The 15,317-nt window shown below is 44.1% G+C and overlaps 1 protein-coding gene across 1 annotated transcript in view; it reads right to left on the reverse strand.

The window, feature by feature from the left end:
* The window catches only part of TRMT6 (tRNA methyltransferase 6 non-catalytic subunit), a 652,973-nt gene that overhangs the window by 268,965 nt on the left and 368,691 nt on the right, over positions 1–15,317 (reverse strand). Inside the window, exon 8 of the mRNA XM_069608272.1 lies at positions 7,326–7,411. Within this exon, the coding sequence (XP_069464373.1) occupies positions 7,326–7,411 (86 nt within the window). The remainder of the gene's footprint in view (positions 1–7,325; positions 7,412–15,317) is intronic.

The raw sequence follows: 15,317 nt of genomic DNA on the forward strand, positions 1-15,317 counted from the left end.
CCCATTTTGAGCAACATAGGCTCTGCTGCTTAGGATCTTGTATGGGTTCGAACTCTAGCTTTGAGCGCCACTTAATTTGGTTGCGCTGTATGTGGGGCCAGTCTAACTCCATCATGCTAGCAACTGTGCGACTTGTGAACATGATAGAGCAGGATCTCTCGCTACTAAACAAATCCATGTATACTGTGAAGGCCATAGATGCCATATTGGCACCTAAATAGTATTTATACCATCAAATGCAATATAACTGGCATCACGGAGGGTGGTATCATAAAAGGAGAGACAAGTCTTCCTCTCTAGTGACGACCACTGGTGATATTTGTTGAATGTATTTGAATAGTCTTCCAAACTGACGAGTCTGTACATTTTAATTTAAAGAGTTTATTAGAGTGGTGTAGGAAACTGAAATCATTAAGATTTGCTGTATTATAGGTTTTGATGTATAAGTGTTTTTATCTTGTGTTTTATATAAAAGTTTATTTTGATTTTGTTATGTAATGTATCATTTTAAATGACAACTTTTTGTAAAGGTGTAAATTAATTTTTGCTGCCAAAAACAAATCAAATAAAAACATTTTTTAAAACATCTGTGTATTCGGGCTATCTGTTCTACAAATTCTCTTGCCAGGATTGAAGCTGAGGGCAAACCTTTCAGTGGGATGAAATGGGCCATTTTAGAGAACAAATCTACCACCACTAAAATTGTGTTGAATCCGTTACAAGGAGGAAGGTCCGGTACAGAGAGATAAGGTATGTCAAGGTGTAGGTGGAATGTCTAATGGCTGTAGCAGGCCTAGTGATTTTGTTTTTTGGGCCTTGTTTTGAGCGCAAATTCCACAGGATAATACAAATTGCTTGATGTCTTTACGCCATGTTGGCCACCAAAAATGCTGTTTGATTTTGGCTTCAGTCTTAGCGATTCCAGGATGACTTTACATTTGTGGTAATTTCAGATTACTTTTTCCTGAAGCTCTCTGCGGGCAGATAAAGACGTCCTTGAAAATATTGTTAGTGGTTTGAGACTGAGTGGTGAAAACTTCTGGTTGGCCAGACCATTAGGGTGTTGGAATCTATGAGATGAGCGATTTCTTTTTTGATGTCATCTAACGTTAGAGACATTGTAATTCCTAGGATCTTTTCAACGGGGATGATGGGCACTGGATCGGGGTTGGTGAATTCCTCGTCTACCCCTATTCAGGACAAGGCATCCGCCTTACCATTTCGACAACCAGGTCGTTAAGTAATTACAAAGTCGAATTCAGCAAAAAATAATGCCCATCGGAGTTGGCGATAATATTGAGCCTTCGCCACCTTCAGGTACTGTAGACAGCGGTCATCAGTGATTACCGTGATTGTGTGTCTTGCTCCTAAGAGATAATGCTGCCAAGCCTTGAAGGCCGCCTTGATGGCCAACAGTTCCTTGTCCGTAATAGCATAGTTCAGTTCTGGAGCCGAAAATTTCTCTGACCAAAAGGCCACCAGGTGAAGTTGACCAGTTTCAGGGTCTCTGTGAGAGGACTGCTCCCATTGCCAAGCTGGAGGCATCCTTTCCCACCACGTACGGTAACTCTGGATGAGGGTGTTTCATGATTGGGGCTGATATGAATTTTTGTTTTAACTCCTGGAAGGCCTTCTCAGCCTCTTCTGACCATTGAAAATGCTTGTTCTTTCGCAGTAGAGAGGTGATAGGATGTACTAGATGCGAATAGCCTGGAATGAAACGACGATAGAAATTCGCAAATCCGAGCATACTCTGAACTCCTCTAATTGAGGTTGGAGAAGGCCAGTTGAGAATGGCATCAACTTTTCGCGAATCCATGCGTACACCATGTGGAGTTAGGACAAATCCAAGGAACTCAACCTCTGTAACATGGAAGAAGCATTTTTCCAGCTTTGCAAATCTGTATTGTCGAAGTTTGTCTAGAACTGTGCGGACAGGTTTCACATGTTTTTGTTCAGAACGGGAGTAAACCAGGATGTCGTCAATGTATACTATGACACACACATCAATCAACTCTCGCAAAACATCGTTCATGAAATACTGGAACGCTGCTGTGGCGTTACAAAGGCCAAAAGGCATCACTTGGTTTTTGAATAGCCCGTACTTGGTGCGGAAGGCGGTCTTCCATTCGTCCCCTTTCTTGATCCGTACCAAGTGGTATGCTCCGCAAAGGTCTAGTTTGGTGTAAATCCGGGTGTCTTTAACTTGATCCAATAGTTCAGGAATCAGAGGCAAGGGCTACGTTTTTTTACAGTGACTTGGTTCAATGCGCGGTAATCAATACAAGTTCTAAGGTCTCCTTCCTTCTTAGGCACGAAGAATAAGGGTGAGGCCGCCGGGGACTTAGACGGGCGAATAAAACCGTTAGCCAGGTACTGGTCTAGGTACTTTTTTAAATGCAGGTTCTCAGGTTCTGTGAGTGCATAGATTCGACCACACAGAATTTATGCGCCTGGTATAAGGTCGATCTGGCAATCGTAAGATCTATGGGGTGGAAGAGTGTTGGCTTGATCCTTCTGGAAGACATCCTGATAATCTTGATATACCGGAGGTAGCGGGTTAGTTAGGCTCATGATCGTTGTCGCTCCCGTGACCAAAGGTTCTTTAGTTTGATAAGTTAGAGTACATTCGACTGAGAAGCACGCCAGTCGATGCAAGGATTGTGTGATTCTAGCCATTATTTGAAATTGTGGAGCCTTGATTATATCAAACACGATGGCTTCCCGATGTCTGTCTTGGCACAAAAGTCTCATCTCTGTCGTAGAGTGCGTTACCGGACCCAAAGCAATTTCAGTTCCGTCGACAGTGGTGACCAAGTCTGTTGTTGCCTTTTCGCAAAGAGGAAGATTCATCCTTGTAGCCAATTCTTGATCCATGTAATTACCAATAGCTCCGCTATCGATATATGCGCTGACTGCATGCATTTGAGACGGCTGCTGGTGATTTAGGAGGATCATGGGCAAGGCTAGTTGCGAGGTCTGAGAGTCCTTCTTTTCGTTCAACAAACGGACCTCTACGCTTGTCGAGTGGGGAAGTTTTCCGGCTCCGACTCTGCCTCAACCTTGCCAGCTACCCCTACTGCCTTTTTGGGTGGTTTCACTGGGCACTCTCGGAGGAAATGGCTGGCTGACCTGCAATACAAGCACAACTGATGGTTTCTTCTCCTATTCCTATCAGCCTTGGATAACGGCCCTCGCACTCCTCCAATTTGCATGGGTACAGATACGTTGATGGTCTTGGAAGCATTTTCCTTTGGGCGCACATTTACCAGAGTGTCCATTCTAGCGCGATCTGCCTTACGGTTCTGTAGTCTATGATCTAGCTGGACCACCAAGTCTATGTATTCAGCACAGTCTCTGGGTGAATTAACCACTTGAGCTAAAACGTCCTTTAACTCCCCTCTCAACCCGCGGTAAAACAGCGCTGTTCTTTTGTCATCCGGCCAGTCAGTTTCCACTATCAGTCTGTTAAAGGTCGCGATATACGTTAGAAGGTCCTGGTTGCCCTGACAACAGCTCATTATCCAATGCCTGACCTTGGGAGTGGCAGGCAAACAACTTCTCCATGTCCAGTTGGAACCTCTGGAAGTCTCGCAAGATGGGATCATCCCGATTGACCAGCGGTACCGACCAGTCTGCAGCACTGCCACTGAGATACGAAAGTACAAAGGCTACCTTGGATTGGTCATTTGGAAAGGCTCCTGGTCTGCATAGGAAATGTAGACGGCATTGATTCATCAAAACCGCATACCTTTTTGGGTCTCCTGCGAATCGTTCTGGGGGTGCCAATGGTACAGCTCCTGGAAGGACCACCTGAACTGGATTGCTTGATGCAGTGGGTACCGTTGACCCCAGCCCTGGTAGTGGTGTTTGTCCCGCCTGTGAATGGAGCAGTTGTCTGGCGAGATCGTCGGTGCAATCCTTAGCTACAATCAGTTTTCTCCTCAAGACATTGGTTTCCTGCCTAGCTGAATGTACCTCAGCCCCGAGTTCCCCCAAATGTTGGGCTAATTGGTCGGTTTCCGAGATTTCTATGATGCCCAGGTAGAGATTTTGTGTAAGGCTTCGCGTTCTGTCACACTCACCTGTTCTCCACGGGGATGTCTGCACTGGCGTTGCGCTGCTTACAGGTTGGTGATTGCCCGCGTCTTCCCTTTGTTCTCACCACAGGAGGCGCTTGCCTGCAATACCGAAACAAGATTTTAGCCAACTGAGTGGAGCCGGATTGACTCCACCTTCCTCCGATTCCCTTCACTTCCACTGGCTCACCTTGAGTTTTTAAAAGATGGGCTCTCCGTCCTGCAATCTATAGCAGGGGCGCGGTGTGCACAGTCTTTCCCTAGATCAAGTTACTTCACTAATCCTGTTGGGGTGCTGAATTGGAAGAGCCGGAGTAAGCAGGTAAGTCTCTATACCAATAGGTGCTTGGAATAGATGCTAAAAGTCTTTGTTGCCCAAGTTTTAATTAGTGTTTTGTCCTTTTCTTTCAGGCGCGGCTCGAGCGGTTTAGGATGAAGGATTGACTCTCCTTGCGATGTTGAGCAGGTTTCTTGCAGGTGAGTATAGCGCAATGTGAGGCGCGCTGGATATTTGAATGTCTTTTCTTTTCTGTGCGCGGCTCACCTGCTGTGTCTTTTCTTGTCTGTAGGTGCGGCGCGGCTCCAGGAAGAAGATGGAAGGACCGCTCGGTGAAGTTCCTGAAGGATGCCGATCCCGGGCGAGTGTTAAATGCCTGAGTGCCTCCTTCTCTGCTTCTTATCTTCAGGTGTGGCGGTCCGGGAATAAGCTGAAGGTGAGGCTGGAATGATACTCTACAGGTAAGACCCTTGATGCTACATTAACTCCTGTTCTCCTCTTTTCCTTTCTACAGGTACCGATGGAATGAAGACTCTGGATTGGCGGGGCCGGAGTTCAAGAGCTGAGCAGACACGGTGAGCGTTACGCTGCAGGAGTGCAGAATAACGCGAAGCGTGTTCTGTTTGTAGGTTGCGGTTTAAATAGCCTTGCAAGTAGTTCCAGGCAAGTAGTCCCTAGCCTTACCCTGCCACTTCAGGTAAAGTAGTCCCAAAGCCACACCCTGCACAGAAGGGCTCAGCCTCACTAAACTGAGGATATAATCCCACAAAGTTCAATACATACTATGAGCCTGGCGCCAACGGCGCCAGGACTGAGTCCAGGAGATTCTAGGGCACTCCTTTGGGGCTTGATAAGCCCCAAAGGGTGCCATTACCCAGGATTGGCTCACCAGTTTCTGGGGTTTGGGAGCATGCACCATGACAGGTTAATAATATATTTCATTGGAGGATTAATGAGTGCTTACCTGTTTGAGAAACGGGTTAACCTTTGTTTCCTTCCCTAAGCTTTTCCTTTTTCCACAACCTCAGTATTGCCTTAAGTGTATAAGTGATATATTAATGTCTACAGTGTCCTAGCAACTGAAGTCACCTCAGGGTGTAGGAAGTCTCTGTGTGCCATCCCAAAAGGGTATCTACTTGCTTACTGAAACTCAAGAGTGTATTTTTGAAGTGTGTTTTATTGTTACATATTTACCCTTTCTAAAGATGGCTTACTTTAAAAACGGACTGTTAAATTAATAAATAATTATTTTATCAAGAAACCTTGAGTAGAAGTGTTATTTGAATACAAATGGGTAAGGTTGAATAACCCGGAAGGAGACTGCACCCAATGTTCAAAAAAGTGATTAATTATTTTACAAAGTGCCCTTTTGTGATGACACGTGTTTCGGTCTCCCTGGAGACCTTTTTCAAATCGGGGCTATTATTCTTGAATTCCTCTAGTGCGCCCTCCCTCCAGAAATATGTTTATAACGAGTGTTGTACAATATTATCAAATGCTTGTTTCATTTCCTAATGTGTGTTTTGGGCCTATAATAAATACAATTTTTTTGTACTTACCAGTCTAAACTGAATTATTGTGTGCTTCACTGTGTGGACTCATTGTGGATCCCAGATCCCACTCTCCTGAGAATATCCTTGACTGCTCTCCTCTGCTACTTTGATTGGGTATTGGCTAACCTCTCAGAGTAACCCTTTTCACTATAACTAGGGTGGCCTCCTAAAATGTGTCCACCAGGCCAGATTCTCGAAATCCATCTGAACACCTTTGTAAAAAAATAAATTTAAAAAACTCAATTTTAGAATGAGCACAGGCATAGATTAATCTGGGAAATTAGTTTTTTTCCATCAGAATGCTACACCTATATACTATCAACTTCCATATCACAGCCACAGCCAATGCATTCTCGCACCACTGGCACACAAGGCCCCTCCCTAGACACAAACTCTATACTTGACACAGACACTTGGAAAGAGACATGCACACACTAGAGCTAGGATACTTCCAATTTGCACATTGAGAAAACAGCAAAGCTATCTTGCATTTTGCGAGATGATCATATAAATTGCAGTGGTGCTCAGTAGGAATTCTAGTATCAAAATAACATAACATAAGGGATGGCTGGAAAAATTGAGAATGCATGCTAGTTATTATATGCTTCATCACTGTGATGCGCAGCATTTCTGCACATCACAAGAGAGGAATTGTGACTATGCGCTGTTTTCTCTACAGGAATACTGTCACACAATACAAAGTGCATAAATCATGGGTAAATTGTACACAAACCACAGGGAATACATACCCTGTACCAGTAAAGTCACTATAAGAGGGCACATAATTAAATAAATTGGAATTTATGGAGACATTCCTTGCAACACCTCATGCAATGTTTCTCACTTGTGCTTGCATTAATCATGTTCTCATTTAAATGATTGTGTGGTTTGTTCTACAACACTTTAATGGCAGTATATAATTGTTTTGTTCATACTATTAGAGGGAGCCTATACAGTATAGGTAATGTTTTCAGCCACACACAGCTAGTCTTCTATATTCTTGTAACAAAATCCAGTCCTGAAGACGCTTTCCAGCACAACCACTCGATGAGTGCTGGACTTCTGCTTCAGTAGAGCTTGGAAGCAAATGTACATCAGACACATTGTAGTGCATCCAACAAAAATATCTAGCAAACATTTGGTAAATGCAGTTCTTTTTAGTATGGGTGGTCTCGCACACATTCAGAACCCTATACATACCATTCTACATATAAGAAAATGTTCCATAAATTATGCAATAGCAATCAGTGAGAGGCATCCGTTCCCACTGTCAATCCAATTAAAACATGGTTTATGTCGACTGCTTTTACAGTAGTGAATTTACAGACACACATTGAAATTCATTCCATTAGCTGGCGATCATCTGAGGAAAAAGGGATGGGTTTAATAAAGCATGTACTAAAATCGAAAACGTACCCATCTGCATTTCTATCTTTCAGTAGATTAGCCGCCTCAATTTCTCGTTTCCTCCTTTCTATTTGTCTCTTTTTCTTCTCAAAAACCTTATGTAAAGAAATATTGATAATGAATAGGAGAGAATGGTTTCAAAAGGACAAATCTATTTCACAAATTTCCAACCAGGACAGAAGTCAATAGTACATTACACACTTTACCAATTAATTATGGAGATCACAAGGTAGCCTTTCTAAGTAATAGGTTTTTTGAACGCGCAACATTTTAAATTTCTTTGAGAAAGGCATATCTCACTATGTCATTAAAGCCTAGACCTCAATCACCTCTCTTCAAATTCATCCTTTAATTCACTCCGTTATCACACATGGGCCCCTCACCTGGGTGCAAAAGATTGTACAATCTACCAACACCTATCATCTTGCAATCTCACTTGCAGAGAAAAATGGTCTTTGGTTGGGTACCAGAACTCTCTCTGGCTGCTGTAAAGGCCATCAGGCGTAATCACCTTTTTAATTGTTCACATCTTACTGATATAAATTAAATTCATCTAAGCATTGCACCATTCCACACATTAAACATCTTCAAAGTACCACGTCATACCAGGTTGTCTAGAATAGGCATAAAAATAAATGTATGCCTCCCAGAAGGATAGAGCGCCCCTCAAAACAAACTGATTCACAAATGACTTTTAGCTATATGTATAGTTTCACGTACACCTGTATTACTTATGCTGTGATGAGACAGACCCTGAGATGGGGTGACAGTGCCATCAGGAAGACAGTCATTTTTGCTCATGTGTGTTCATTGTTTCATACGACTGAACATGGGATCTTTTCTTTAACTCCAAAGATTTGTTAAAACGTTTGTCTATGTTAAGTGGCAGACACTGAAGGAGATATGATTATTTTGGGAATAACGTGTAATGGTGAAAGAAAAAAGGAAAAGCGAAAGGCTTAAAATATAGGTTGAAGAAAATATTTTAAAAAAATCAAATTGGATTGTCAAAACTAAGCGTGGTCCCTAGAGTTACAACAATTCTTCCCTTCACTGTCTCTCTGCCACTCTCGACAGCAACTGTGGCTGGGAGTTTGAACAAACTCACAGCAGGCAGTGATTATATTTTCAGCCTCTTTGACATTTAGGACAGTGAAAGTAGAATGCAGTTCTTTGAGAAACCTGAGGGCATCCTCACTTCTTTTCCCCCAGAATCATCCTCTAAGGTGTACAGGGAAAGGCCATTGCTTTTGGATCCCATCACTGGGGGTGGATATGCAAGGGAGGATCACCTGGGTGGAGGGAACTTGGGGAGTGGGGAGAGACGTCCTTAGGTGAGACATGGTATCCCCCATTCCCTTGCCAAAATGAACATTCTGTCCCAAAAGCCTTTGTAGGCCGTCAGCCTTTCCCCTTTTCTCCCCTACAAAATATCCCCCAGAAATACCATTTTAATACTGGGACGAGGAAGAGACCAACTAGGAGGGCGCATCCTCATTAGTTTAATGTAAACCTCGCCAAACACCACTCTGGTACTGAGAGTAAGAAGAGGGCTATGGAGGACTTCAGATGGAACAGTGTAAAGAAGAAGGGGGTCGGTTTGGCCCCCCCGCCCCTACATTCCACACGAAAGGGACCACCTGCTCTTGCATGAGTGGAGGGACGCCTTCCTTGCCCTTCCCTGGTCCCAGTAGACGAGTCCCCTGGCACCTACAGAAGCAGGGCTACTGCAAGATACATTTGGACTCCATTTTGTGTACCCCAGACTCCATCTTTGGACTAGGACGCATTCTATTATCTGTGAAGCATTCTCTCCCCTCAGCAGCGCTGCACACAGCGAACACCAACAGCCCCAACCTTTTCTTCCACGCCTGTGCCACCCAAGCCCACTTCTCACTGATGTTCTGGCGCGATTTGTTGCAAACAAACTGTGTATTCTTCTCATCCTTCCTCTGAGATCACTGCCCTGCGTGTGACCAGGCCGAATCATGACTTGTGGCCCCATCCATCTCCACAAACCCGCTCCTGCACCTTGCAGATGAGGTCCCAAATACAGCCCGCACTCCAACCGTCCATTTTGAAGTACCAGGAACGTTCACACCGAAATATGTGACGTATGATGAGCAAAAAAACCAGTAGAGAGCTGCAGTGGGGCTCTGTCCAGTACCTATCAGAAGAACAGCACCTATTGAAGTACCAGTAACAAGGAAATCATGGACAGTAAGGTACCCATTGAGAAAGTCGTATCAACAAACGAAACGAAATGAAGATTGTCCAAGTACAGTCCCTGAAGAAACCAAAAAGATCTTAATGGAAGACGAATGGTGACGACACGAGTACCCGGACTGACTCACATATAGAAGAAATGACGACCAGAGAATGACGTAAAGAGACAAAACGCCATGGGCCAGGGATATCGTGAACCTAAAGTGAAAGGACGATGTCAAACGTAAGAAGTTCAAGCCATGAGCATGATGAAGTTATTTGACCAGTTTACACATATACATATGCTTGGAACCACAAGAAAGCTAAGAAAACTGTCCGGCTTGCTATGCTTAGTATAAAGATGGTGCGGTAAGCGCCACCTATACATATCTACCTCAAAAAAAGCATGTTATATAAGTATATTTCCACTTTGCACAAAAGCAGAATTAACCAAAGGTTTCTAAAGGCCACACGAGGAAAGCTTCATATTTAGCAAAATCAAGAAGAAGCGACAGAAACAAAACTCAGCAGAGGCAACTCATGCCAGGAAAGCAAAGGTTGTATTAGTAGAAGAGACGAACAGTAGCTACAATTAATTGAAACTAAGAACAGAATATCCTGCTTCAGAAAAACCAAGATAAGAAACTGGAGGCAGGTGGTGGGTGAAACGAAAATCAAATACACAAATTGATGAAGAAGAGGCAAATTCACAGTGTCTGAATCACGTGACCAGCCGAGCGAGCAGAAGAAGACCTTCACACCTACGCATGGCAACAGGCCAGGAGAGGATATCAGAACATTTCCAGAAAGAAGATGCAGTCTCGAGGTCAACCACAGTGAAATAATTGACACATGGCCACTAAAGTGATGATTGATTGTAACAATAATTGGAGGAAGGCCAGGGAGCTAAGGGGCAGCCTGCACCTGGCCGACTATTCTGCGTGCTGCTAGGCAAAGTGGAATGTGTGGGGTTTGGTGCCAACCCAATCACAGTGGACCAAGTAATCTAGGGTCCTATAGTTAGTATAACCAATGGGACGTTGTACTTTAGTGACGTCTACAGTAGCCATTTTGAAGGTAGGGCTTAGATGTCCCACCTGACAGTGTTTATCCAATCCCTTTTTCTCCATTACCATATACAGATATAGTACCTATATTAAAGTTACCTTTCCTAAACCAATAGAATTGCATGCCAACTTTTAAGCGTTAAACGTCAGCGATGACAAGATTTTAGTATAAATATTGTTTTTATGAAGCTCGTGGAGTTGTGAAGCGAGAAGGAAGATCACGCATCTGCTGATATTCATGAGACTCCCCATTTTTTGTACTTGTCATTAAATGGACTCCCTTTGCCAAACCGTCAAGTTGTCGTCATTGATTTTGTGTTGGAGTATTAATCTGCACCCCCATCCATCTCACAGGTGCTGCTATCTTGTCTTAAAAAGCTTCTGAGCAAACCCATACTATATGGGCCAATCGGGGGTCTCAGAGCACAACCTCTCGCCCCCACAGTTGGAAAGTTACTGCTTGTTCAACCCTGTGCCATCCAGTCTTCTTTTGATTTAACAGAAGTGTGATCTTTCCTTGCCGACCACCCTAGAGTGCCCCCAATATAACTAATCTCATGTCATATATTCTGCCTTAAACTAACACATATCAATCTGTCCCCACCTGCTCTGAAGTGCCAGAATTGATGACTTAAATCTCACCCCCAGTAAGCTACCTGGAGGGCAAGACCCACACACCCTCCACCTCGCCAACGAGCTAACGCAGGATAATGTAAATAAGTGTGTACAATTTATAGGCCTCTCTTAATACCAAAAGGTATATGTTATGGGTTATTATTTACTACATGTCCTGTGATAGCATGTAGATTAGTTAGACAGCACCAGCCGCCTCTCCCGGACCCGAACTGACCTTCACCTCGCACAGACTAGCCCAGCTGACCCACATGATGCCAACCAGCCCGCCAAGCTGCCAGCCATTCTCTTGGAGCCTGCACCTATAGTGCCATACTGGCACCTAACCCCTCACCAATCAAAATGTAACTTGTAGACTGTATGGAAAACGTCATCTATGATGCTGTAACCCTTTAAAAATGTATAGCTTTGTATTGTTTGCCAGAGCGCTCTCGAGGCAGCAGAGTTCTGAAACTAAAAGCCTTTATTTCTCTCTCAACCAATCTCCTGGTCTCATTCCCTACTGGGATTTGTCCTTTATTCTGAGTTTCTAATTGCATGTGGGGAGTGACCACCTTCAACAGCTAGGCATGTCCCATTATCTATGGTCAGGCAATTGAACTAAATGACCCTCAGTTGTGGTCACTTAGCAAGTTTAATGGATATAAAAACGCGGGCTACAGAGAGAGAGGGAGAGACAGCAGGCTGGAACTTGTAGTCAGCTGGAGCTTGAGAGAGGCGGACCAGAGAGACAGGAACGGAAGACACGGTTGCTGGAAGCTGTATCAAACAAGGACAAGGGATGCCAGGGCCGAGGCAGGCTCAGAGACGGTCTGGAAATCCTGCATACTCGCTGCGTCGAGTGTAAGCAGGAGCAGTGGTGCCTAAAAGCATTCCTGTCGCTGTGAACCTCCAGGAGATCGAGCAGTGCTATTACCGACTTTGGCGAAGGAAGAGCAGGGTTATTGAAAGCCGAATGCAGGAAGAGGAGCGGAACAAAGCCGACGGGAGCTGCCGACTGAAGCCGGTGAGTGTAAACAGGGAACACTCATACCGGTGCGCTCCAGGAACCTGAAGCAAGCATTCTTTGCATATCAAACTAAACTGACAATTTCTTAAGGCCCTCTGAATGCTGAAACAAGTGCCTTTAAATCTTGAACAAAAAAAGTAGTTTCAATCACTTTTGAATGCTGAAACAGTTGATTTTGAATACCGAATGTACCGAGAGACATAAGCATTACTGAATGTCGTACAAAGCCAAAGTAAGTGATAAACTTTTCTAAATGTAATGAAGCATTTTTGAATGACACACAGAGCCAAAGCAAGTTATGTGCATGCTTGAGTGGAATGAAAAAGGTAGAACAAGTGGCAAATACCACAAAGTGAACTAGTTGACATACAAGTGTTGGCAAAGCCAACAGAAGCCCAGGATGGGTGTGAGAGGAGAAACAAGTATTGACAGACGTAAAGTGTGCAAGGAACTGCAGGTTACGAGGAAGCCTGTATTGGCAAGCGCCAGAAGAATACAGAAAGTATAAAGGAAAAATCTTCACTGTCAAGAGTAAACAGTGAACATTTGTTAATGAAAACCAGACAAGAAAGGGTCGATGTTGCGGGACCTGTAATGGGTGGACCATGTGGTTCGACAACGGAGGCTAAACCGAGTGGCTCTCTTGGAAGAAGCGAATTACACGGATTATAAGGAAGCTTGCGCTTTGCCACAGTTGTTCAAGTGATTTTGAAGTCAAGGAGACAGAAATATTTTGGTGAACCAGTGAAAAGTATTAGTGACAAGAGATTTGGGAAGTGTCCCAAGGAATTGTGTTGTTTTGAAGAGCTGGAAGATTTGAACCTTTTCTTTGAAAGCTGGAAGATTTGAATTCTTGGGGAAGGGAATCCCGATATTTTGTGAACTTGGGGAAGGGGAGCTGATTGAAAGCCAGGAGCTGGAAATAGCTCAGATCTTTATTTTTAACCACACTATTCATTTTGATGCTGACAATCCGACACATTGTATGCATTTATTATGAGGGCAATTATAGGTTTTGGACACAGACTGATTTGATTTGGACTGATCGAGCAGACTATCCTTTGTATTCTTTTGATAGGGAAATCCCACCTTAGCATAGGGCAAGTTAGGCCTTGCTACATCCCAACATTTACGTTAAAATAAAAGTTTATGAAAACTTGAACCTTTTGTCTGTGTCAGACTCATGATGCCTTCACAATTTCCAGTCGAGACCGATCATTTCAGTTTCTTTCCAGTTGGGCAGGCCTTTCTCACCTTTCAGTCTATCAATATCCGCTGATAACGTGGACTTCGTTTTTCATCCTGCTTTGGTATACGTGCCCCAATCATCTGTGGGGATTCCGTTACAGCCCTTTGCACCCAATAGGTGCTGTATGAGCATGGTGGCCTGTCAGCCCAATTTAGCCGCGTCCCCGGCAACAAAGCTTGGGATGTCATTGTATTACACCAGCCAGGAACAAAAGATTGAGGCTGACGCATAGGTTATGTCTCGTCTCAACACACCGGTTTCTAGTTAGTGGACACTTGCCTCCAGTTTCCTCTTCCCTAAACCCAGGTCTCCTAATTTCTTCCTTCAATTGCCTCCAGTATCTCTTTGCTGTTTCTATCTTTTTTTCTTCTTGTTATTCTGGAAGGATCATTCAGTCATTATGCCTGCCTAGTCCTGTAACTGTGTGCTTTCTTTCTCCCAACTGCCTGCAGCCCAAGAGCATCTTTCAGCAGTACAACAGAAGATTGGACCATAGCAACTGAGGTTTTCAGCAAGCCAGCGTCCAGCACTTCCTGGAGGTTATTACAACCCCTGCTTTTTCCTCCAGTGGATCACACACTCTCTCGGATTCCACTTTGTAAGCAGTGTTTCATCTCGATCACGTGATATAGTGACTGCCAGAAAGGACTGGCCTTAACATGCTGTTCCATTCGACTGAAAACAGAAGCGGTATGGCCGGTTGCCGACAGATTCAGAGAGCTTGAGTTTTAATTTGTCTTGTTGATTTGAAATCGCTTTATTAAGATTCACCGGGAACTTAGAATACAATTCCCAGCCTGTTGTGGTGTTAGTTTCTAATTCACTATTTAATTCCAGGCATCATCACTTTTTTCCACCTTCACTTTGCCAACGTGCTTTGTGAATGTTCTTTCCATGTTCCACTCAGCAACTTTTTTCCCCCTCAACCATTCATTGCCGTCCTTGTGGACCACCATTCCATATTCCACTTTGCTTGTTAATTTGCTGACTTTTGTTCCTTTCCTCTCACTGCGTGTTTTCTTTAAACCTACAGGTTTTTCAGTTTTACCCCCCCAAGCCTTCCAGGATTTGGCCAAACGTGGCTGCGGGGCTACCTCCGCCATTGTCTGACCTTTGCACCTATGAATCCCAGTACCATAATCAGGTTGCCTCTTGCTCTACTCCAATAATCAAGCTGCTCACTTGCCTGGTACTCTCCTCGACTCTCTCGAACCTCTCCACCAGCAGGCTGGTCTCCTTCTCAATATCACTTTCTCCTTGGAAAAAAGCAAATAGGGAGGTTTCCCCGACAAAGCATGGAGCGTTCTCAGTAGTCTAGCTGAAGTGATGGCTCCCAGGAAAATCACCTTAAGGGTGAGCAACCTTAAAGAACAAGAATGCAGGGGCTCAAATGGTGCACCCATCAGGAATGCCAACGCTAAATTTAAATCAGATGCCGGAACAACAAACTGGCTTTGGGGGAGCATTGAGGGGGACTGGATGCATAACCCTTGCAAAAATTGAATGAAAGTGGGCATCTTGAATAACGAGCACTACTCCGGGATTTTCTTGAAAACTGAAATCGTGGCATGATACTGCTTTCACAGTGCCAACCTACAGGCCCATCCAGACCAAAGAAATCAGAAAATCCATTACAGGGGATGAGGGACAAGTATAATGATCCAGAGCCCTAACCCAGCACCAAGACAAAGGTCTACACCACCTAAGGGCATACATGGACTTGGTGGCAGATCTCCTAGACGAGAGGAGCTCGTCCAGGGCATTATCAACAAATCCCACTCCTTTTATCTGAGCCTCTTGTTAGGGGAGTTTTGACACTTGGAGGTCATACTTTACTA

Source organism: Ambystoma mexicanum, chromosome 4q, assembly GCF_040938575.1.
Source record: "Ambystoma mexicanum isolate Mex_15411 chromosome 4q, UKY_AmexF1_1, whole genome shotgun sequence".
NCBI classification, from domain to species: domain Eukaryota; kingdom Metazoa; phylum Chordata; class Amphibia; order Caudata; family Ambystomatidae; genus Ambystoma; species Ambystoma mexicanum.